General features: G+C 35.3%; 1 protein-coding gene across 5 annotated transcripts in view; it reads left to right on the top strand.

The window, feature by feature from the left end:
- Nucleotides 1-26,982, top strand: part of TFEC (transcription factor EC) — a 136,843-nt gene that overhangs the window by 61,898 nt on the left and 47,963 nt on the right. For all 5 annotated transcript variants that reach the window (XM_045052636.1, XM_019825733.2, XM_019825731.2 and 2 more), the window contains one exon: nt 24,963-25,211. In XM_045052636.1, coding sequence (XP_044908571.1) covers nt 24,963-25,211 — 249 coding nt within the window. The remainder of the gene's footprint in view (nt 1-24,962; nt 25,212-26,982) is intronic.

Genomic DNA, 26,982 nt, shown 5'->3' with positions numbered 1-26,982 from the left:
ATATATCTGAAACTTTATTAATGTCTTATTTTAATCAAGATTTAGAAATTACCACTTTTGTTCATGATAACTGAAGCAATTTCCTCTTCCAGTTTAATATTCTTGGATATTTACTAAATTGGACTGATTTAACATTTTATTGCATTTTATAAGTTATTTTATGAATAAATGTTAATTTCTGTTTACATCTTAGCAATATATATGTTATCGGCTTTTAAAGGTAAGAAAATATGAGTTCTGTTCATAGCTGAATTAACACCAGATAGTACTTTAGTGTATGTTATTTTTCCAGCACTAATTATTCTGGTTTTTTTTTTAAATAAAGATTTGGATTTGAAAAGTTTGTGTAGGAGATGTCAAATATCCAGCAATAAATTTTTATAGTAATAGTTTTCAATTGTAATAACTAATAGAGTTGTAGTAGAGACTTGGATTATCTATACATCTGTATACATACACTCATATGTACACATCTATTTTTTATATATTTGTGTATGTGAATTATATTCCCATACTGTCTTAAAATGTTTCACTGGGAATAGACATTTTGAGAAAAAAAACATGAAGTAATCTTGAATTCATCTTGGGTAGCTTATTAGTAACTTATTTACTAGAAACTTTATTTAACATTGATACCAAAATAACCTTCACAATTCTTCCCTATTCAGAGACAGTGTCAACAAAGCAAAGTGAAACAGAATGTGGGGTGTATTATCAAGATATTCAGACCATTTTGCTTTGCTACTATTTTAGATGAATCTGAGTGTAGCTTTACATTTTCAAGTCGCTTTTGAATGAATAGTAAATCTTTTACCTTTTTTTGGTAGAAACTATCTTGAATATGCCGACTTTGTGATCTCCATTTTGAGAATAAAAAGTCTTTTTTAGCTATCAAACAAGTGGAGTGTATATAGTTTCCATGTTGTTTATTCCTTTGGTGTTGATTATTATTGTTATTTAAAAATTTTTCAGTTTCATTACAAAACAGTAGAACAGTTAAGTGCATGAGTATATTTTATTGAACTGAAACTTGGAGCTGATGTCAAAAATGAAACAAGCTGAAAAATGTTTCTTAAGCGTCAACTTAATTTTAATGACTATGGCACAAGGTTTGTTATAAGTTCTAGATAACCAAAATAATTATGAGACATTTAAATATGATGCAAATATATAGCATAAGTGAAGTTTTCAGAAACTGTAGTAATTGACACCGTGGAAGTAGGGAACAATTTTGAAAACAGTGGTTTGAATAGTCGAAAAGGAGAAATAAGGAAAGGAGAAACTGAAAGAAATATTCTTACACAATGGTTTCAAATGAATTAATAAAACATGATTCAAAGGGGATAATGATGGATACTGATAAAACAATAATCATATTATACATGTGGAAATGCAATCATTAAACTCTTTGTAAATCAACGTACAAATAAAATTATCCAAAGTTTATTAGACATGCCATACTCTTCAAGGAGATGTTTAATTAACTCTTTTAGCATAAAATATTGAATTAAGCAGTAGAATGATGGCAGATCTTGAAAGATAATGTTTACAAATAGCACAGTGCAAATTTTACACTCTTCGGCAAACAAAATAAAACAAAACAAATGTAGAGTGCAAATTATAGTTTCTGCTCAGATTTTGCTGAGTGGGTTTACTAAGATCAGGAAGAGTCTGTGAGGCACAGAGCTGAGGAAAGCATTAAGAACCACCAGTGTCTTACAAAGCATGAGCCAATCTTAAGAGGAGAGCTTAACAATAGTCTTATAGAAAAAGACTATTTCTTTATCAAGAAACTAATGTATAAAAATATTCCTTATTTTGTTGTGAGCTACCAGCCAGTTAAGGAGTCTGTGGGTTGGGGTGCAGGTGTTTGGAGACATATCAAGATTTGGCAGACATCACTTTGAGAGCTTAGTGGATAGATAATTATGTGATTCCATTAAATTGTACTTATTGGAGCATGGGAAGTCTGGATGCTTACTCATTAGCAAAAAAAAAAAAAAAGAAGAATGGTATGAGAATGTATTACAGGTGGTTTATGTTAAACATCAGAAAAATTGAGGGGATCTGTATTATTAAAAAGTGAAATAGTAAGGTTGTGGAATTTCCTCAGGTGACCAGTTACAGGAATAGGTTGGTCAAGGAGAGAAAGCCCTTGCTACGGATTTTGTAATTGCTCTCAGGATATAATAGGAGGTTGGGCCTAATGATCTTAAAGATCCATTAGGTTGCTGTTTTTCTTTCTATCTCTGCAGATTTGAAAGAGTAGGTAAGAAGTAAAAAAAAAAAAGGAATCTAGGAAGTAGAGGTTTAGTTTTAATAAGGATTCCCATGCTCCCTTGTGTTCATTCCTAACAGTTACCATGGAAGAGTATTTGCACATCGTCTCTTGCCTTTCCTGAAACACTCTCCTCCACCAGCGTACTAAAACAGATTGTGATTCACTTTCTGTGTTTTTCTACTGGGCCAGAGAATCCTTCTATCCCTCCCTTTCTTTCTGTATTTCTTATTTTGTGACCAAGTTCCCAATACAGAGGTTCATATGCACATTAACAAATGAAAGATACTCAGCTTCCTTAGATGTATTTCCATACAAATAAGAATTTGAGCCAGGACTCTCTATCTGTTCAGTCAGATATTTCACTTTTATCTCCCCTTTGCCAAAAACTCATTCTATCTAACATCTTTCCCCACTCCCCCCCAAAACTAGACCAGTACCTACTACTTTGAAAATCTGTCTATAGGCAGGTAATGATCTCAGCTAGTGTCTGCAAGGAATATCTCAGCAGCTAAGATGTTTATAATGTCTGCTCCCTTTGATCCTGTGCAGACTTAAAAGGATTTGAACCTACTGAACAATCTGAGGTCTGCAATAGAAATTTTGTCAGCAGCACTTTTTACCATCAAACTTTAAGTTCTGGCCAACTTTTAGGTTTCTCCTTAATTAATTTTAGGTCAAAAGGCATTGATCTTTTGGTCATATTCTCAAAAGTTTCTCTGTTTCCATTTAGACAATCACTTTTTCTCTTCTGTAGCTTATGATTGTCCTTCACGTGTACAAGGATCTTTTCACATGATGTATGATTTGCTTTTTCCATCAGAATTATACCTACCATTAAAGATATTTCCCCTAAGTGTATTCTACCGTGTTTACATTCTCTATGCTCCCAAATTGTAGAACATCTATTGTTTTTATTGCAAACAACCATTTTTTTTGTCTTAGTGACCTTTAGGACATTTATTGTGGACATGTAGGGACATAGTGTTTGGAAAACTCTGAGCGTATCCACTCTTAGGGTAGGAACAAACCAGTGGTGAGTCTTCCCAGTGAGGTGACTGATGACACCTTCTGGAGAAGGTAGAAAATGTGTAGTTTTGTCTTGAGCAATGACTTAGTTAATATCTATGTAAGTTGGGTAAGTTGAAGGTATATAAGTAGAGGAGTGTACCAGGCATAGCACTAAGTTTTAAGGATGCTAAGATGCCAAAGATAGCATACCTGCCAATGAGCAGGTGAGGCATTTCAACAATTAAACACACTGGCAAGTTATAAAAGTATATATCAATTCCCTATGAGTCTGGGGGTTTGGGAAGGGTTCAAAGAACGCTTGAAAAATAATTAGCTATTCTTTAGGCAGGCAAAGGATAGGAGAAAAGCATCAGACCAAAGACTAGCATGTGCAGAGTTGTGAAAAGCATGGCACATTCAGGGGTCTTTGATTAGAGCTTGCGATCATTGTGGGGAATAACATAAAGTAGGGCTGGAGAGTTAAGATGGGGGCAGACCATAACTATGCTTTTAAGGTTTTAGGATTTTAACAAGAGGAGTAGCTTGATCTAATTGTGTTTTAGCTGGATATCTCTGGCCATTTGGAACACAGTTTGGGGGGATGAAAGACTAGAGCCATTAGTTTTAGATTTTGTTTATAGAGCACTCCTGTATCTGCTTTAAGAGAACAAGGACAAGTGTGTGCCTCTGGGTAATACTTTGCAAAGCGGTTGTACCTCTGGCAAGAACAGAAGGCAAGTGCTTTGCTAAAAATATGATAGAACCTACTTCATAAGAAAATCAAAGGTGGTGGACGATGTCATTTTCCACTGTAGAAATAACCACTGAAAATGAACATGGGTTAGCTCCCAAACTAGTGGGCCAAGCAAATATTTGCAAGTGATTCAGTGATTTCTTTGTGGTTGCTTGGTTTAGTGCTGAGAGAACACACTGAAATGGGAAGTCAGAAGTTTAGCGTTTTTAGCTTGCTACTAACTTGCCATGTGACTTTGAATAAGTGTGTGTGTGTGTGTGTGTGTGCGCGTGTGTGTGTGTGTGTGTTTGCTGAATATTCTGAGTTGAAGTAATATCTGGTGTGGAGAGTGAAAGGCTAGGGCTGGGACTGAGTGTGAAGGATGGGGGTCTGGTGGTGTTAAAGTTTAGGTCTCCTGTGCCTGAAAAGTAGTTCTGAATTCATGCCTGGGATATCAAACTTAGACTGGATGTGGGAACTCTAAGATTGGAAATCTAGGTCAGAGCCCAAAGGGAGGACCTCTGTCCTTCTCCCTATGAGATCCTTGATCTCACATTTCTGACAGATTTTCAGAGCATGAAATGGGCTACTATATCATATATCTGGCTTTCTCCTCCCCCCCGCTTCGATATCCTCTCCTAAATACAGCCTCAGAGGAGGCCTAGGACAGAGCTCTCAGAGCAAAATGAAGTAGAGAACAAAGCAACTCTTTGTGTAATTCAGGAGGTAACTTTTAATTTGCCTTTCTTCATAGGTCATGTCGATGTACTGCCAATTTATTCACATTTCTATTTGTTTCAAAATGAAATACTGGTTGTACTAAGTAGTATCTAAATTCACCTATATTCAGTCTTACTGAGCATGTCCAATGAAATACATGACAAAACTTTTGACCAGTTGCTTAAAATGTATTTCTCTAAATACAAAACACATGAACAGCAACAAAATAGCAAGCAAAGATATTCCAGAATATGCTAGAAGGAAAGAATTTATAAAATAAATGCATAAGCCAAACTCATATTCTACTTGGGGATAAAAAGGAGACTGACTGTTAACTACTTCTGCTTGAGTAGCAGTCATCTTGGAAGAGTTTGAATGAATATCAAATGCAGCTCTGTTGCATGAAGTCTTCTCTTCTCCAGTTGATAATAGCTAACATTGATTGGGCTCTCATCAGGTGCTAAAAACTTTGCATGTATCACCTCATTTGAGGCTGACAATACCCTTGAGGCTCTTATCTCCATTGTTCACTAGAGAAAAGTGAGATTTTTGAAAGATAGGTAAATTTCCAAAGGTAATCAGTGAGTAAGTGATGGGGCAAGGAGTTGGTTCTAGGTCTGGATGGTGCTTAGACCTAGATGAATTATACAATCTTTTTTTTTTTTTTGGTCACTTTCAAATTTAAATTGTATCTTTGTTGTTCTAGTTCATTCATTTTGAACAAGATCCCATCTTTATTTTAGAGAAGGGGAAACAGTTCAAGGGAGAAAGGTTGGGGAAATCAGAAACCACAGCTATACTAAAAATGGTTTCCAGGCTTACACATGGATAACGAGGTCTTTGACTGTATTCGATTTGCAAAAATAGCAGTTGCAGAGGTAACAAGGGACCAGAATAGATGGCTCTATTTCATAAAAGAAAGGGGCAAAGTGAAAAGACTCATTAATGTTGAAGCAGTAGATGGATAACCAGTGACAAATATCAAGTAGATTTTCTTCAGTTTGGTCAGAGAAAGGTCATTGATTATTTTTGGTTAAACTGGTTCACAGAGGCCAGGTCTCTACTAAAAAAGGGAATTAATTGCTTCCATTTCCCACTAATTGCCTCAACATTTCCCTTTGCTTTGTCATTGGAGATTTGGTCAGAGAGGCAAAAAGTCAAAAGTCAGAGTGTGATGGAATCTACATAAAAAGGGAATCTGAGGAGACCAAATTATGGCATTTGGTGTAATAATTATAATGATATTTAGCATTTTTCCCTGGGAGTGCTGTGGATTTTTAGAGACCTTTTCAATCTTTAATCAGACCATAGGGCACATTTAAGAGAGTTCACTGTTTTTATTTCCATCTAGAGGATAAGGCATCACAGAGAGATGAACTGACCTCGGGCAAGTCTCATGAGATGTTAATCCTATATGTTGGATTGCACCCTCCAATGTTGAGTTTTAGCTAGAAGCCTAGGCTCTTCCCAGAAGTATCATTCATTCATGCTCCTTCAGAGTCTTTAGGCTTTTTTTGCATGTTATAATCTGAGATTACTACCTCTATCAATGACAGAAAAATCACCCAAGGAAACCAGTATGAAATGGTCTTGATGTCACAACAGCTGCTTAGTTTTCAGTCAGTGGGTGCCATCTTCAATTAACAAGACCTTCTACTTTTGTTTTTGTTGACTGAACCGTCTTTGAAATCCTGTCTAGTTCTAAATCCTTTAGAATATATGAATTTTGTGTTCCAGGCATTTTTTTTTATTGTTTTGAAACCCAAAGTGGTAATAAAGGAAGTTGAAAGAACATGAGCTCTGAATATGATAGGTCAGGGTTTACTTGTAATACCTTCAGAAGCCCAATAGACAAATGTTTCTCTTTAGGAAGTCCCAAATCTTCAATATCAACTACTCTTCTTTGCTAGAAGAATGTTATTCTTTATTAGATATTTATTACATTATAGGCTCTTAGAAACATGGTGTATTAGAATGAGTGTAGGTTTTAAAGATGGTTAGGTTTTAAAACCAGCTCTGTTAAAACCAGTTGTTTGATGCCAGACAGATCATGTGATTTGACTGAAACTCAATTTCATGTGTAAACCTAATATACCTCATTGGGTTTCAAGATTATTAAATGAGAAAGTGACTAAGCTGGTGTTAAGCATAGAATGAGGACCTAGAAACTTCAGCCTATGCTTATTAGTGTTGTTATTAGAAATTATAAATATATCAAATGATAAAACTATTATTTGGGGCAAGACTCAAAACAAACATAAGGGGCAAATATAAAAGAAGTCTAGTACTCTATAGAAATACTTTATTTGAGCAAGATGTTCTCACAGTTATGGTGAGCTTGAGCTGGACCATCTTCCTCTGGTGGGATGCCTGTTCATGGCAAGTCTTCCTTACTTTATCCTATTGAAAGTGCTTTGCTACCATTGTTATTTGGTAATCAGAACAATCCTGAGAATTGAGTAGTAGTATTGTGCCCATTGTATAGATAAGGTTATTTTACATACTGGGAAAAAAACTAGCTGGCCAGAAGGTGCACAGCTTGTCAGTGAAGAGCCCAGGTTTGAAGCTAGGTGGGCAGATTCCAAAACCTGTAATCCCAACTGCTGCTCTAACAGTGCTTTTGAAATATCAGCCTTCAATTTAAAGTTGTCATTTGTGCAAGCTGAGAAATAAAATTGCCGTCACCCCCATTTTTAAATTGATTAAGGGGATTCTTATCATTTTTAATGTTTATGTATTTACTTTGAGGGAGAGAGAGTGCAAGCAGAGGAGGGGAAGCGAGTGAGGGAGAGAGAGAATCCCAAGCAGGCTCCTCACTGTCAGCACAGAGCCCAATATAGGGCTCCATCTCATGAACCACAAGATCATGTCCTGAGCTGAAATCAAGAGTTGGGGGTTGAACTGACTGAGCCATTCAGGCGCCCCTAATTAAGGGGGTTCTTAAAGCTTATCCTTCTTCTGACAAAAATGGCTGTTCACACTAAAATGGAAAACCATTGTCAAGAGTGACATCTATGTCACTAACCCTACACTGGGTTCTTTTTAAGGGTTTTCATTTAATCTCAAAAAGTGTAACTAGCCTAATCCCTTGTCAGGACACGTGTCAGTCCTCTAACCAAACAATATTAGGAGCTGGGAATATGGGTCCTTATAGCTTCCATGATGCTTGTCTGTTGTCTGGCTCTCCCCCTGTCCCCTACTGTAGCTATCAGGCAGGCCCAATGAGCCTTTTCTCCCTGGTACTGAAGCAGAGGACCAACTCTGAAGAGAGCCCTAATTGTCAAACTAGTTAGTCACATTTTTGACTTGTTTCTATTAAACAGTGTAACTTAATAAAACTCCTTTAAAATATATAAACAAGGCACACCTACTAACACAGGAAGAGCTAAGACTGTGTATACATGGGAAATCTGGTTTGACTGTTTTGATTAACGTGACTGCTCAAGTCAGTCAGAAAGTAATCAGCAGTTAAGCAAACCATTTTGACAGATTTTTGGCCCACTGTGACTGCTTATTTGACTGGCTTGCCTGTCAGGTTGAAGTGGTCAGATTGACTGGAGACAGTCTAACTGGGAAATTTAACTTTGGAGGACGTGGGTGTCTGTATACCAGAATCTACTTTAAATAACTTTATTTGAAATATGTACCTATTTTCCTGGGACCAGTGAGAGAAGTTTGAAAGTGACACATTGCAGCATTTGACTTTCTAGAGTGAGATGTCTTGTCGCTTGCTAGAGCTGGCAATATATTTATAGGCTACAAAACAATCCCATTTTTCCCTATGCACATATAGAGTTCAATAAGATTGAAATTCTACCCTAACTTGGCCAAGTCTTAATAAGACATTGTACTCTTACTCTTCTGAAGGGTTGGTGATAGATATGTGACAGCAAATGACTTCTCAGATATCAGGATGCCAATTTAGTCATTAGTGACTTGTGGTAAGACCACATTGACCTTGCCACTGATGATAGTTGTTCTAAGAATTATAAGAGAAAGAAAAAAATCAAAATAAAACACCAAACAAAACCCTTAATGAGATGCAAGAGAATCTGGTCGACATTATTATTTGAGCTGCTTTTTGAAAGCAAGCCCCTTTATACATCTATGCTTGTGTTACTTTTAGAAATTTACTTTGAAATGAGCTCCCAGGTTTGGGCAAGACAATACCGTAAGGATGGAAAGAATAATTTATTCTCACATGATAATGTTGGATTTTTTTTTCAATATATGAAGTTTATTGTCAAATTGGCTTCCATACAACACCCAGTGCTCATCCCAAAAGGTGCCCTCCTTAATACCCATCACCCACCCTCCCCTCCCTCCCACCCCCCATCAACCCTCAGTTTGTTCTCAGTTTTTAAGAGTCTCTTATACTTTGGCTCTCTTCCACTCTAACCTCTTTTTTTTTTCCTTCCCCTCCCCCTTGGGTTTCTGTTAAGTTTCTCAGGATCCACATAAGAGTGAAAACACATGGTATCTGTCTTTCTCTGTATGGCTTATTTCACTTAGCATCACACTCTCCAGTTCCATCCACGTTGCTACAAAGGGCCATATTTCATTCTTTCTCATTGCCACATAGTACTCCACTGTGTATATAAACCACAATTTCTTTATCCATTCATCAGTTGATGGACATTTAGGCTCTTTCCATAATTTGACTATTGTTGAGAGTGCTGCTATAAACATTGGGGTACAAGTGCCCCTATGCATCAGTTCTCCTGTATCCCTTGGGTAAATTCCTAGCAGTGCTATTGCTGGGTCATAGGGTAGGTCTATTTTTAATTTTTTGAGGAACCTCCACACTGTTTTCCAGAGTGGCTGCACCAATTTGCATTCCCACCAACAGTGCAAGAGGGTTCCCGTTTCTCCACATCCTTGCCAGCATCTATAGTCTCCTGATTTGTTCATTTTGGACACTCTGACTGGCGTGAGGTGATATCTGAGTGTTGTTTTGATTTGTATTTCCCTGATCAGGAGGGACGTTGAGCATCTTTTCATGTGCCTGTTGGCTATCTGGATGTCTTCTTTAGAGAAGTGTCTATTCATGTTTTCTGCCCATTTCTTCACTGGATTATTTGTTTTTCGGGTGTGGAGTTTGGTGAGCTCTTTATAGATTTTGGATACTAGCCCTTTGTCCGATATGTCATTTGCAAATATCTTTTCCCATTCCGTTGGTTGCCTTTTAGTTTTGTTGGTTGTTTCTTTTGCTGTGCAGAAGCTTTTTATCTTCATAAGGTCCCAGTAGTTCATTTTTGCTTTTAATTCCCTTGCCTTTGGGGATGTGTCAAGTAAGAAATTGCTACGGCTGAGGTCAGAGAGGTCTTTTCCTGCTTTCTCCTCTAGGGTTTTGATGGTTTCCTGTCTCACATTCAGGTCCTTTATCCATTTTGAGTTTATTTTTGTGAATGGTGTGAGAAAGTGGTCTAGTTTCAACCTTCTGCATGTTTCTGTCCAGTTCTCCCGGCACCATTTGTTAAAGAGGCTGTCTTTTTTCCATTGGATATTCTTTCCTCCTTTGTCAAAGATTAGTTGGCCATAATTTTGTGGGTCTAGTTCTGGGGTTTCTATTCTATTCCATTGGTCTATGTGTCTGTTTTTGTGCCAATACCATAATGTTGGATTTTATGGGGAGAATGCATTGAGGTTATTGTCTGCTGTAAGCATATTTTTTTATGATCTGTTTTATGTTGGTCGAGTATCCTAATGTGTTTAACACTGAGAATTTGAAATATCCTGTTATTGTTTGAAAGACTTATTCACATGCTGCTCTTTAACCCTCCTAAAATTCTAACTTTTCCCATGGAAACGGAAATGTTTAGTAAATGTTCAGAACTTTGTTGCTACCTTATGTACTTCTATTAAATATATTCAATTATAAGATTAGATAGAAGTTAGAGCTACAATATTAGTAATGACATTAAAGTTATGGCACTTTTCTTAAAATAGCTTGCTTAATAGTCATATTTTCCCTTGTATGTCACCTGATGTATCATTCTGTTTTTTTTAAATTTTGTGATTAATGTAGGGAAAGGAAACTACTTTAGTTTTGTTTTCAAAGTTAATACTTTCTAGTCATTTTATGATTAACTGTTTTTAGCAATAAAGCCCTTTGATCTGAGTAAAAGAGAGAGCTAAATCAAATCTCAGAGTTGAAAGCATGCTATAGAGACACCATTGGGATATATATTTAAATTTGAGATTTTCTCTGTATTATAGAATCATTATTAATAATGTTTCAATGATCAGCTTGATGCTTCAGAGTTTTTACACATTTAGGATTATTTCCTTAAGCTATATAAATGTGTTGCACAAATTTACCTCCTTGGTAGCAACTCATGCGAGTATCTGTTGTGTTGCTCCCTCCTCAGCACTAGGTATTAAGAATTAAGACATATTTGTCAATTTTAAAGGCAAAAAGCTTTGCTTTAATAATTACTTCTTATGAGGAACAGAGACTCAGTAGTGATGCCAGTGAGGATTTGAACTTTTGTTTTGCCTCAAAGCTCCTAAACTTATCCTCTATTTTTACTTTCTCCTACGGAGAGAATTAGGCAGCTCACCTCAGTGGCTTGCTATGAAGATTACCCGAGACAAGGAAAAGCAAGCTCTGTGCCTGACACAAAGCAATACTTACTATACTTACTAGAATTTATACCATTATTATGATAATTATTAGTATAATTTTTAACTTTGAAGAGAGTATAATGTAAGCAGATCTAGATTGATTTTTTTAACTGTGCTGCTTCTATAACTTGGTTGACCCCTCTGAGCATTAGTTCATCAGTAAAATGCATGAAATAAGAGATTAGAATCATAAGGGACGAAATATGAAATCATAAAAGGGTTAAGTAGGTAAGAAAGTGCTCTGGTGATAGTAAAATACTGTATAAATGTAGTATACTGTGTCCTATTCATTCTATTTATTATTGTCTTTGGATTCCATGGCAGTTGTCTGCTTACCTTACAATCTTGTGGCTGCTTACCTTATAATAGTGGGGGCTGGAGTTCATTTTTATTATCCTTGTGAACTGATAATAAATACCTTGTAGTTGAATCTTGTTGTCTGCTTACCTTATATCTTGTGGCTGAATCTTAAAAATTCAGTTTCAATGACAAGGAAGACTCCATAAACTGTGACAATAAGTTATTAAATTATAATAAGTTATTAAATGGTAGAAACACTTAGAAACCAAATTAGCTATGCAATGTATCACTGTACTTTGTTTAGTCTCATGGAAACATCATACTTAAAGTGAACAAATGTCCACCATTTAGTCGTTGTAAGATTTTCTCCAGGCAGTAAGGAGGAAAATTAAAACCATGTCTGATGTTGCAGTTTTGGAAATGATTTCTCACTGATAAGAAGAAGCATGGTTGATAGACAGTATACTTTACCAATAAATCTTTTATGGTAGAATTTTTGCCACCACCAAGCAAGTGACCTGTAGTAACGATCAGGGAGGGACATTTATGGAAGTGTTGGCTGGTTTCCTTCAGTTTAGGGGCAGTGAGCAACGACAGGAAAAATGAAAACAGAAAAGTTGACGGGGGCAGATTATGGAGTACCTTGTTTAGGGGATTTCAGAGGATGATCCAGGGTCCTAAGCTCAGGCCCCAGCCTTCCAGCTTTCTTGCATTCTTACTCTTTGTACTTTCTCTTTGGTGTAACTGAGTCTTTTAATCCATTGGTTACTCCATCTTCTCACCTTTAGGCCTTTGTTCCCTTCCCTATGCAGCCCTTACTCTACCTATTTCAGTCAGCTCACACTGTGAGAGTCACTTCTTGCCCATCATTCTGTTATCCCTGAGCATCCTTGACCAGCGCAGCCTCTCAGCTGCACCTTAATCCTTAATTTAATCACACTTTCAAAATCTCCTTGTAACGTAGGGTAACATATCATAGGTTCTGGGGATCAGGGTATGGACATCTTTGGTGAGGGAAGCATTGGTTTATTTACCATGGAATAATTTAAAATAATTGGTAAAAGATTAAAAAGACTAAAATAATATATTTTTTAATTATGTATTTTTTTCTTTTAAATTTCAATGAAAAAGTTTTATTTTAGTTGGTTTGTCTGCTCAAATTACAACGGAAAGAGAATCCTAGATCTTCATCTCTGAAGTTACAGTAAATATTTTCCACATTTTCCAAAGTTACAATACTGACTAGAATTCTAGAATGCTCAAGATTTTTATTCAGAATAAGCCAAGCTGAAAATAGTATTTTCTGCCTTCCTCACCTCCTCCCTCTCCATCTACCTGTTCTGTCTCATGAAAAGGAGTTAGAGGTTTTCAGGAAAGAAACATTTTAGTAACAGTAAAGATGATATAAGGAAACTAAATCTTCTCCTGGGAAAAAGGACTAAGACTCTTCAGAATTGTGTACCTTTAATACACAGATCTAGAGACCAAAGTGGAACAAAGAATCTTAAAAAAAAAAAGGAAACATTCATCTAAAGTTAATATTTTCTGATGATAGATATCAATTGCAGCATCGCTCCATACTGGATAGAGAACCCAGATCTTGCACCATGTGATGGTTACAAGACAGGCAAAGCAAAACACAAAAACAAAATCATGAGCGAGCCGAGTCAAAGTTAACTAATCATGGGGAAGCAACTCCAAAGATTTTTCCACCAGAGTGGAATCAGCTGATTGATACTTGTATACAGATATAGGACACAATTTGTTTTCTAATAGTGGAGGCTGGAGTTCATTTTTATTATCCTTGTGAACTGATAATAAATACCTTGTAGTTGAAAGAATACCCTACTTGCAATCAGAAGACAAGAAGCAGAGTTCACTTTTTTTTTGCCTGTGTGATTGTGACCAAGTCCGATAACCTGTTTGAGCTTTAGTTTCTTCATCTATGGAATGAGGACAAAAGTCCCTACTTCAATCATTGGAATGTTTGATTCTATGTGTGACAGTGACTACTATTATTCGGCATTCTGGAGCTTTCAATTAGTCCATGAGGTTCTGTGATCAGTCTTCTCAATGAATTCATGTTTCATGGCTATGTACTTTCTATAACTCCAAAAAATTTAAGATGGGAGTGTGTTTCTTTGATTCTAAAGAAACATTGTTCTTCTGTGACAAGGAGAGGTGAATCTACACCTATGTACCGGAAGGCCTTTCCTACATGAAGGCATGATTACTTGAAAAATTTGATTAATGTAGATAAAGTAATAACACATGCATTTAAAACACAAAGAGCCAGAGATCATCATATTTACTAGTTAAGTAAAACAAAGACAATGCAAATTTTACCTTTTTTTCCCCAGAAATATGAATAATAACTGTAAAAATTAAGTGATAGAAATGTATGTATGAAACAAAGCCATTTTCTGCAGTTTGTCAATCAAAATGAATAATCTCATAGTCTCATTTTCAATTAGATTATTTTAATATTTAACTACCTAAAATGCCCCAATCATATTCTTTAGAAAGTGGTTAGACTGGAATACTGCAGTTCTAATGATGACATTTTATTATGATAAAAATGACTTCATTAATTGATGATCATATATCAACTCATAAAGTAGATAAAGGATATAAAAAGTTTTCAAACCCGAGATAGGATAAAACCACTTGAATTGTTTAGAATTTTTTTTCCAGGAATAAACCTTTATGATCTTTTTAATCTCACAAAATACACAAATTTCTTTGTTATAAATTCGACTACCTTATGTGGCCTGTGACTTTCTTCTTCAAGGTCTGTATAAGTTGATGATATATTAATATTATCACAAATCTAACCATTAGATATATTAAAGATGAAAAATATAATGCATTTGTAACAGAATGATGCAAGCAACGACAAGAATTAATAGGGAGATTTGGATTTTGGTCCCAGGTATTCTTATTTATGGTTTTGAATCTATTTTAGAACATGTAAAATTAAAAATAAATGCACTGATGACTTTCCAAGGTATTTGAAATAAGACCTTTTAAAGAAGTCAGTCTTGTTTCTCCTTTATTCTGTGAATCCTTGAAAGAACATTTACAACTTCATAATGAAAATGATTTAAGGTCACTATACTGAGGATGAAAAAAATTACATTTAACTATTACATTAGAGCTTTGTTTTAAGTTGAAAGTAACTGTGAAGTATAAAATATCATCTAAGCCCAATTGTTGACTTCTGAAGCAAAATGTCTTTTGCTTTATAAAAGTCCTCTTATTAAATATTAATGTTTAAGTTTAAATGCAGTCATATAAACTTTTTAAAAAAGAAATTTAAGACATTTTAATGAATCTAGCTTAAATAACTAACTTGTATATTTCTACATTTACGGAAGGCAAGTTAATTGTATGAGAAACTTCTGAAGCTTCCAAGAGTAGTATCAACTCATTTAAACACAGCTATAGGCACTACATATAAATATGTCTAATAATATCAAAAATATAATGTTACACCTGAACAATTCCTTCTTATTAAAGGAAAAACACATCTTTCATTCATTCAGTTTGTCTGTTGAATCAGAAAGCACATTTCTTCATCGCATTTCTTCCCCAAGAGATAGTATATGCTCAACTTGAATTTTGATTATTGATACATTATAATTTCAGAAAATAAAATAGAATTAAATATTGTGCTGAAGTTTTAAAAAATAATAGTGCAGGCCTATTTGAATTTTTAATTTATGATGTTATAAGATTAAATAAAATAATTTATGCAAAGTCTATAGCATAGTCTTTTCTACAGGATGTTCACTCAATAAACAAAAAGAGTACAAAATCTATTATCCAGAAAACTAGGGCTAGGTGTGTTTTAGAATTCTTAGTACTTCAGATATTGAAAGGTAATGTGGTACATTACTACTCATACCTTGACAACCTCAGAGGGGCCCAAGACTGCATCCCATATTCAAACACATTAATATATCTGCAGAAATTCCTATGAATATCTACCATAAGTGAGATAAAGAAAGATTATAAATAGCCTTACTTTATTCCAGATCGGATTTTGTCACCAAATGGGTTTGCACCAGACTTAAAAAAGCAAACAAAACAGCAACAACCACAAAACTACTTCTGGTTTTCAGAGCTTTCTGGATTTTAAAATTGCTATTAAAAGGTTGAGAACTGATCATGAGAGTTGTGATGCAATTGGATTAAGAAATAAGTCTGTATCTATATCAATGGGTTGAATGCATGACTTTGGAAATATAAAGAACTAATAATTATTTAATTTAGGAGGATTTACTCCCATATAACCCATACAAACTTTGAGTGAACATTTTGTAAAATATGTGAAAGAAATCCATAGGACCTAGGGGAAAAATACAAAATTGATTGCTCCACGTGTAATTAGAGCTTGGGAGTCCACCATGTTTAGTTCTAGGCCCTCTTCTAGTTCTGTACATCCTCCACAAATCATCTCATCAGTTACCATCTAAGTGTAAATGTCAAATTAGTTGTATCCATGGTCCATACTTGACTTCTGAGTTCCAGAACCATTTGTCTAGCTGTCTACTTCATATACCCTTGGATATCTTCAAAACTTCACAAACTCAATGTGTTCAAAACCAAACTTAGGATTCTCTGTCCCTCCCAAAACTCCAGTCTTCTCTGGGAAGGGCATCACTATTCATTCAGTTACTTAAGCCACAAACTCAGGGGTCATTTCTTAATCTATTTCGGAACATCTCTTAAATCCAGCTACTTGTTTCCATGTGACTACCTCACCCTTGTCACCTGATCTTAGCTCAAACCACCCTTTTTTATTTCCTGCACTCTCCTTTTACCCCCTAGAACTCATCTGGCTGAACTACTACTCTCCCCTTTGCTGTGATAAAGAGAATAAGACACATTTATATACCTGCAGGATTGCATGGACTGGTTGTGCTGGCCTCTTCTGTCCCATACCACACTGTCAGCTCTCTGCTCCAGTTCTTTAATTCCTCCCAATCATTTTTCTCATCTTGCTTCCTCCCATCAAGGTCTTTGCACATGCTGTTCCATCTCCCTGGAATTCTTTCTCGGAATTCTTTCTCTATACTCTTGCTCTAGTTACTTCCTTGTCGTCTTCCAGATTCAGTCCTATCATCCCTTCCTCTAAGCCATCCCTAACTTCTGTCTAAATAATTTCTGTCCACAGGCTCATAGTCTTAGGTATCTCTCCTTCCTATTACAGAGCTTGAGAATTTACAGTCATTTGTGCGATAGTTTGATTAACATCTGTCCCTTTTGCCTGTCCAAAAGCTGCATGAGGAGAAAGACCATGTTTCACTTTGCTCACCACTGTTATCTACATAAGTATCCAGGCACACACGTTCATTTGAATAACTTGCTTCCCTTCTGTCTGGGTCATTCTGCTTGCTTTTGTGATACCTTTTACTTTCACATAGTTTATCACATTGTGTTACAATTGTGTGTTTAGTTATCTATCTTTCCTAATAAACTGTGAACTCTTTGAAGACTGGATTGTCTCTTTTGTTCATAACTATATCCCCAGAACTTATTATAGTTGAATAAAATCTGATCTGTAGTAGGCACTCAAAAATATTTGTAGAATCAGTAAATGCTAAACCTCTGAGTACAGATGTTCAAATATATTTTGAAGTATTATGGCTCAAGTTATCTCCATGTTTCATATGAACATATTTTAGTCATTGATGTTGTTGCCAGTTGACTTGAGTGTGTGCAGGTCCTTTTGTGTTGTTCTGAAGCCAACATGAGGTGGTTAGACTCTGGATGTGATTCTTAATTGATGTTTGTGGCTCAACAACTCCAAATACACATGCTCTTAAAAACCGATCAACACAAGTAAGCCACGATTATTGCTGATATTTGTTCTAATTCTTTTAAAGGTATAATATAGTAATTATCCTGAGATGCTAGCATCAACAAAACAAATCAGTGCAAGTATAGATGGAGCTAGATTGAGTTATGAGGGAAGCTTAGACTTTATAGTGTAAATACAAGTGTACATGGAGTACAAGCATTTTTACTGATAGAACACTACTGAATTAAACAAACTCTGCTTAATAATATTAATGCCTCTTTAAAGTCTTCTAAGTGGAGGTCTCTCCTGAAAGACATACCATTGGAATTATCCAAATTCAGATGATTGTGACTGAAGGAATATGTTACAATCATATTTTACATTATTATCCATTAAATGGCTTTGGATTATATAATACTCAGCTGAAATATGCTGACAGTTATTCAGAAACCTAAGTAAAACTTTTGATGAACCGGGCCCTACTTTGTTCAATAGTTATATCTCAATCAGACAAGCTCGACTGTATAATTTTAGGTTTAGTCAAGATGAGATTTATGGATATATCATATCCAAAGACTGCTATGAAGAAAGTAAGATTTGAAGAAATGAGTTATTAATCTTTACTGTATAACATTAACAAATGTCATGTGGCATTTATGAGTAGGTACCTAGAGGTAGTAGATTCATAAGCCCCCCAAAATAGATTTCTTCTTATATACCTCTGATGCTAGGAACATAATGAATAGTTACCTATTACTCACTTGTGAAGTCCAAGCTTTTGCTTCATTTATTAAATTCAAGCTTAGTACAAAATTAACAAAATTAAATAAGGACTGTCATGTTGTAGTGAATGGTATTATCTGTGCTGCTTTTTCATAGGGGTGTGTGAGTGTGTACATGCATGCAAATGCGTGTGTTTGGTGGCAGTGTATATGTTTTTATTTACTATCACAGAGTACTATATTTACTCTAAATCTATTTCTTGCTGAATAGATTTCTGTTTCTCTCCTTTCAGACAGTCTAAACATGCTTATTAGGTAGGTGTCCATGTTTGCTTGATTGATTTGTTTGGCTAGTCAAATTAATGGTGATAAAAAGTCTTGTTATTGAGATAATTGCTCATGTGATGTTTGCCATCACTTTTTAGTTTTGAGTTTCAAAAGGCCAGTACCCAGAAGGTGTTTTATCTCCTCCCAGGTCCTGTGCCCTCAGTTTAGATAAGTGGTCTCCAGGTGGATAGTGACACGTGGGTCATAGACCTGCTTTCTAGAGAGGAATGACTTTCCCTTGGGACTGGCTTTAACAAAGAGCAAACTCTCATTAAATGTTAAACTCTCAGTAAATGTTGAAAGAATTAGCTGAGGGCTTTTATCATTATCTTATGGTTTCTCTATAAAAAGATAACATTTTAAAAGAACCTTATATATGTGAATGGATCATATTTATAAGTATTTATATGATGGATGGCAGTATTAAGGAGGTAAGATACAACTATGTATAGATGGAGAATCACAGGGTTGGTGGAGTCCTTCAAAGATTTTTTTGGTGCAACTACCTACTTCTAAAATTTCTTTGTACAATATACTCTCTCTGTTGTTATCCACTGATGGGATATGAAACCCATACAAGAACTAGGTCAAAAGACTACAGTGTAGAACACTGAAAAGTAAATTGGAGCAATGAACTCATGTATCTAGGAGCATAATTTGAAAACCACTGTGTGAAAGTAAGAATGACTCCACATGGGGGCATAGAGAGTCCTTCTAGCCAGCACTGCATGGCTGGCCCACATTACTCCACAGTCTTCTACCTACCAAGAGATCTTACACCCAAATGCAAATAAGGTCAATTAATAACATTTTGTTGACATTATTTAATTTCTAATGAAATCTTTGCTGATTTGTAAATTTGAACCCTCACAAGCTTGATCTAAATTCTGAGACTTAAAAATTTTTTTATTAGATTATCAGTTACCCTAAATCATCTTTTGTTTCACCTACTATTGTCAGAGAATGATAGCTGACTTTTTTTTTTATGACATTAGGCTGCTTTCTCGTGGACCTCCATCAATTCTCTCGGTAATAAGGATTCCTTCATCTATTCTAGTCTAAAAACAAATAGAAAGAGGAAAACAACAACAACAACACAGATACATACATCTTGCCTTTGTGAGGTGATTTTCCAATCATGTTTCCTGAAACCAGGAGTACGCATTTTTTGCTTCCTGACCAACTCCTTCCCTTTAGTTTATTGTATTTGCAGGAGTTTGTGTGATTCTGATTTTTTTAAAAATTGTTTACCCATTAAGCACATTGCTCTAGTTCTCACATTAGTGGTTCTAAACATTTGTGTAGCTCACTAATATGTTATTTCTAACTTCTTAAAAGATCATATCCCTTTATAAGAACATGGGAATCTAAACTGCATTTGAAATCTTAAAAAAAAATAGACTTTTAAGCTAGCCTTTTAGTTTTTTAACTCCAAATAATGGAACTTCTTGTTAACACCATAATTTCTATCTAAAGGTTAGTTTGAGAGAATTGATATCAGGATGATGATCGTATCAGGTGACCCTCTGGATCAGTGTATCTGAACATGGAGTCTGCAGTGTAAGTTGCCCTGGAGGCTGGAAGTGTTTATCTAAGTGTCCAGTCACATTTGTACAAGTTAATGTATTTTGGACGTTTCACTTGCACTGATGCATGTTATGCTTTGGGCCTTTGATCCGAAATAAACATAGTGGATGTGATGGTGCATCGCCTAGATGGTCAACTTCGCAACTGAGCCACTCTTCCCTGTGCCTGATCCTGCTTTCCTCACCCTACTGTGGCTCAGGTTCTGAAATCACCCACCACCCCCCGCCCCATGAAACCTCCCCTAGGCAAGTCTTAGGCTGTATTTCCTGGATGACCCAAATTAAGAAAATATTTTTTTAATATGGGGATATGAAGAATTTCATTGCATATTTTACAAAAACTGCTTATTGGAATTTTGTTCAATATTTTGTTAAAGTCATCCATGAAAATATGCAGCTTATAAATTCTCAGGTCTTATTCATAAAAATATTTGTCTCTCCTCAGAACTGGTATGATCTAATTACTTAATAAGAAATATATATTAGGTTGACCCACATGGGGCAAACACTACAGATCAAAAATGCTCAAATGTCTGCAATATCACAAGGTTCCACCTTATATAATATATATACATATATTAAACTTCCCATTTTCCCTTGGCTGCCAGGATGCTCATGGATAAATTTTTGTACTCAATTGAAATATTAATCTTCAGCCTACACTTCCTGGTATAAGTATCTCTTACCACATTCACACTTTATATTTATTTATAACAGTTTGGAAAATACAGAGACTATAAGTACATACATTCTTTTAAATGGAATAAAATAGACTTCTGCGTATAGACAGAAGCTTGGATTTGACCATCGTTACGTTTAGTTTGCAATAGCAGCGTGTCAGAGTGATAGTGTTCAAACATAGTACAGAGTTCTGGGGATATGATTTACTTACTGCTTTTGTAAGCGAAATTTCCTTACATTTGGATGGTCTCAATCTCTTTGAAAGTCCAATGAACTAAATCACAGTCTACAGCTGCTGCAGCTTTCTAGGTATAGACTTTGATATTCTGGTCATGGTTTACCAGCTCTTTTAGTGGATTCCCAAAGCTCTCCATGGTACTATGAAAGTTATTCAAACACTCTACTTTAATGACTCATTCATTCATTCATTGAACACATGCAAACACAATTTTAATCACCTGCTGTGTGCCATTCTCTGGGTTATGTACAGGAGGAATGGCAGTAAAGCAGCCAGCAAGGTAAACACAGTTCTTGCCCTTAGATATCTCATATTTTTCTTCTCTTTCTTCTCATATCTTTCTTTTTCACTAATTTTTTTAATGTTTATTTAGTTTTAAGAGAGAGTGAGAGAGAGGGACAGAATGTGAGCAGGGGAGGGACAGAGAGAGAGAGGGAGACACAGAAGCTGAAGTAGGTTCCAGGCTCTGAGCTGTCAGCACAGAGCCCGATGTGGGGCTTGAACCCACTGACCATGAGATCATGACCTGAGTTGAAGTCGGACACTTAACCGACAGAGCCACCCAGGAGCCCCTCTCCTCCTATCTTTCTAAACTTGGACTAGACCACAACTCTATGAAGGCAGACACTGTGGTTAGTTCCCTTCTACCTTCAGTGTACCACTCAGTGCATATGCATTTGGCCCTCAAAAAATATTCTTAAATAAGTGGATAAATGAAGAATGGCGACCTATCATTTCATCTACTTTATCTCACAAAATACTGGGGCCTTCAGGAAAGAAATCCAATAGCTGTGTGGCTGTGACTTCGGGCCAGGCAATTTAAAAATATTTTAAAATAGGTTGCATGTGGTTTAGTTGCTGCTTTACACTTACCTGTCTCATTGTTCTGGTATCAGTTCATTATTGAAGGAGATGGAGATTTTCTGGGCAGTAGTTTTTTTCACATCCTATTATTATCTTTCTCTGCTCCACTAAGCTTTAATCCCTTATGCTTACCCTATGGATGTTCTATAACTGTTCTCTGACTGTCCCAGACAGTCTTCACTTTTGCCTACTAACCCATTGTAATTCTCTGTAAAAAACAAAAAAACAGAGAAACAAAAAAAAAACTCCACAATAATTTAGGCATAATTAGGGTTAATCCCATTTTATATTTTATTCTGTATCTGTATAGAATGGTCTAAAGAGGAGATGGTAGTCTTGCTTTGAGAAAGGAAACATACTCATGTGAGTTCTTCTCGACAACTAACATTTGTGACCATCTCCCAACTTCTTGTCTTCTTTCTTGTTTGCTTTGATCTTTTGTATTTGAGATTTCCTTCCCTTTGCCGCATGTACAGGGCCATTTCCTTCCAATACCTGATTTATAACCACTTTCTCTTATAATTCATTTTAAAAAGCCACTGCTTTTTGTGGCATTTTTAATTCATTGTACGCAACCCTAAGCTTTGGCTTTGCACTTTAGTCACTTCAATTATTTATTCAAGGGCCAAGATTGCATAGTGTTTAAGAAGGCAGGTTCTGTATTCCAGCTCCATCCCTTACTAGCAGAGTGAGAGGAGGCATGTTATTACATCTCTCTGTCTCAGTGGCTTCATCTACCTAGTGCAGTGAGGATACTAATGATACTTCCCTCCTAAGGCTGTAACAAAGATTAAATGAAATAATGAATGTAAATAGCTTAGCACAGTGCCTGATACCTGTTGCATATTATTAGTATTAGTATTAGTATTTTTACTGTAATTGTATATTAATACTACCCACCTAGATCATAAGCTTGTAGAGCCCTGGGATCACATTTACGACTTCTCTTGTACTCTTGATGTAACACCAAATTCAATAAGTACTCTAATGAAGGCTCTTAGAGTCAATGGATGCAAAGTGAAAAATGAATTAGTTAATGAACGTTGTAAATTCTGATTCAACATACTTTTCTCAGAATGGGAGGTATTTTTCATTTGTAGGTATACAATGTTCTTTAGTCTTCTGTCACATTGTATGATTTGTAAATCTGAAGATGCTATTTATAATGTATATTTTGTGTGTATATGCAGATTAAGAAGGATTAACTAAAACTGTAAAATAATCTAAATAGCTACCCTAAAAAAATTACCACTGGCATTTTAATGAAATGTTATTTTACAACTTTAAAGCTCATAGCAATATAATTAGTAATATGTGTAATCTTTATTACCAATCTTAATCTTTTTTATATGACTGAAAAATTATTTTATGGAGGTACAATTAAAATAATGCTAAAAATGTCAGCATAACAGAATTAAACTAAAGTAACTACTACAATATTGTACCCCAAACCAGCTAATTTAAATGCAAAATACTTTGTAAAGGCTATTTATCTGAGCTAATGCATGTTAAGGGATTTAAGGAGTAGTTTGTGTCGCTGAAATAAAAGGAAAAATAAGCACTGTACCGCAGTCTTTACTATTGTTTAACATGAGGGAAATATTAAATAGGTTTATATATAGGCCACTTGAGGAAAATGTATTAGAAGCCACATCACAGCATAGTAAATATAAAGAGGACAGGCAGGCAATACTACTTTCAGAGTCTTTTACAGGAAAAGCTTGAAATGCTTACAATTGCCCTTGTGCAATTAATGTTAAATCGTTAACTGTGATAACTAACAGAATTTTAAGGCTGTGTTTTGAAAAGGGCTTTCAAAATACTGGATAGTTGTTTAGTTGACACATGACACTGGTTAGATTTTTCTCTGAATGGTTCCTTCAATTCATAGTACTCTACATGATTATTATTGAGAATATGGAAAGGTTTAAAAATAAGATGTTATTTGTTAATTAATTAATTAATTAATTAATGTATGGAACTCCCTACTGGGGCTTGAACTCATGACCCTAAGATCAAGATCGAATCAGATGCCCCTAAAAATAAGATTTTTAAAAATAAAAATAAGTCTAGCACAGAAACTTTAAAAAATATGGAAAAGTAAAAAAAAAAATCACCTACATATTCGCCACCCATAAAGAATCACATTTCATATTTAGTATATATATTTCTAGTTCTGCTCCATCTTGGATAATTTTTTAAAATATTTAATAATGAGGCACCTGAGGGGCACCTGGGTGGCTCAGTTGGTTAAACCTCCGACTGGCTCAGGTCACGATCTCACAGCTTGTGAGTTCAAGCCCTGCGTAGGGCTCTGTGGAGACAGCTCAGAGCCTGGAGCCTGCTTCAGACTCTGTTTCTCCCTCTCGCTGCCCTTCCCCCACTCACGCTCTGTCTCTCTCTGTCTCTCAAGAGTAAATAATAAAATATTAAAAAAAAATAATGAGGCGCCTGGGTGGCTCACTCGGTTAAAGGTCTTGGCTCAGGTCATGATCTCACCGCTTGTGAGTTCGACCCCGCATCGACAGTGCAGAGCCTGCTTGGGATTTTCTCTCTGTCCCCCTCGCTCTCTGCCCCTCCCCCATTGCTCTCTCTTTCTCAAAATAAACAAACGTAAATAAATATATATATATATTTAATAAAAAATAGTTGTGATTACGTCCCATAGAATATTTTTTGTAATATAAAAAATCCAGGAAATACATATTATATGAAAATTACTAATAATAGTGAATCAGCTATATTTTCCTTGTATTATTTTAGGCTTTCTTTTCTGGAACCTCAAAAAGTATTGGGGCTTATGTGTTTATTCCAAATTTTGGTTCGGCTGCATATTATTTTGAGGGCTATTCTTTAAAAAATGAATTAGCACTAAAATTATTTTAATAAGTTTAAATTACTTCTTAAAAACTATCACCTACTAGTATCTTGTATAAATTATGACAGAAGCACGAATCATAAATTTGAGAGAAGCAGATATTGTGGTGTGTCTGTCATAATTCAGTTGTTGAAGGTGGAACTCGAATTCACCAAATGTTACCACACGTTTGTTCTGTTTCTATTTTGTAGGTCTCAGCACACCTGGAAAGTCCTGCGAAGTCCCAGCTACAGAAAGTGCAGAGACAAGTAAAACCCTTCATGACCCTTGACTACCAAATCGTCAACCAGACTCTTAAACGGTCACAGCCTCCAACGCCAAGCAGTGCGCTTCTGCTACAGCATGGGCACCCTTCTCCCGAGAGTGACACTGGCCTTACTGGAAATCCACTCACCAAGTTACTAACTCTTGGGAAAGAAGATGACAATGTGGAATGGCATGTATGTCTGATAGCTACTTATGAAAACCTATAATCAGGTTTTGAGGAAAAATGTAAAGAAATTGAAGTCTACATTTTTCTAGTAAACATTCCAAATTCAAATGCATTTAACACAAGGGATGTCTTCATGGATTCATATATAATAGTTAGTTATGCACATCTTAATTACTATGCATAATAAAATATAACAACTCATTTTTCAATACTCGTTTCAGTTATGTATCAGTGTGAGTCAAACTAAGCTCTAACAGTAATTTATATTAGAGAGATTCAGCTTTGTAAAGATTTCCTGGTATATTTAGTTAAAATATTTATCAATAGTTATATTACCTTAAATACCCATTAAAATAAAATAGGAAGAAGTTTTTTAAACAGCAGTCAATATGTGCTCCGAAATAAGACTAAAAAGCTTATTGCACTTAACATTTTATGGAATCGTATCTGGATTTCTTACTATTAATTATTTACTCATTTATAGTTTTCACAAATACATGTCTACCATTTACTAAATTACAGGAATTTAGAGGTGCCTGGGATACAAAATGAATAAAAATGTGTGACGTCATGGGGTTTATATTTATTGTGACCTGCTTATGAATGAATCTTCAAATAGTACTGAAGAATGAATTGAACTGACAAACCACTAGACCTGGGGAAAAAGACTTCTTTTAATATCTCAGTGCAGGAAACTACATTCATAGCTGAAATTTCTATTCCTTTCTTTTTCTTTTTTTCCATTTGATTTGTTAGATGGAGCCATGATCCTATGATCTCCCACGTTTAATCTCCCAATCTACATTCCTGATGATTACTGATTTCAGGTTGCTGCTTTTTAGCTATTAAGTCTGTAGCCTCCAGTCACCAAAGAGTAATGCTCAGTATCCCATTATGTGAATTACAAGTGACAGAGGAAGATTTCATTTTTTGCCAATTTTACTTTAATCTGGAAAAGGGAAAATAATACGGATCTGGTAGACTGTTTAATAAATATAAAACAACCATAAAACAGGAGTCTTTGAAATCCAAAACTGAGCATAAATATTTACATGTATATTTACTTAAACTTCTCAGTAGTGGATATCTAAGGAATTTTGTTTAAAAAAGTGAATGTAGAGGTAGGTTTTCTATTCACTCTAAGATCATAAAAATATATGTAGGATGAAAATCATCTGTATAGTAAATATTAGAACTCAACCAATACAATTTATCTTATAACCCCCTTCTTCCCAAGTTCATTTCATGGTGCAGAAGATTGATTTCTAAAGGAAAAAAAAATCCCAAAGATACGCATGTGCCAGTCCTAGGCAAAACCCAGAAAATTATCTTATCATGTATCTTATGAAATATGTTTTCTAAAAAATAAGAAAGGATAAGTAACATATATCAGTGTTCTCAGTTTTTCTTAGTAAATGTTTTTATTCTCTAGACACACAGGTTACTTTTTCTTTTATAATTTTTCACGTTTTAAAGGAAATTTATTTGATCGGGGTGGTCTTTTCGATGGTGTCAAAGTTGCATGTCTGAGAATGGTTGAAAGCCTCAAGAGGTGTGGAGTTCTAGGGGCGATGTGCATATTGGCTACAGAAGATTTTTTCCTATTTTTTTAAACCGTTGTATTTTCAACTAGGTATATAAAGTTTCTTCTATCATTAATGTCTAATCATAATGTTATCCAGTGTGTTATAGTTTTAATCAGTGTGTGTTCTCTTTGATTCGGCTTATCAAGTGCGCATTTTCACATCTGGCCACCATTCACGGTCTTGTTATCTTTC

This window comes from Felis catus, chromosome A2 (genome assembly GCF_018350175.1).
Source record: "Felis catus isolate Fca126 chromosome A2, F.catus_Fca126_mat1.0, whole genome shotgun sequence".
Lineage (NCBI taxonomy): Eukaryota > Metazoa > Chordata > Mammalia > Carnivora > Felidae > Felis > Felis catus.
Note: the sequence above shows the minus strand (reverse complement) of the source record. Positions and strands in the feature narration are given on the sequence as shown.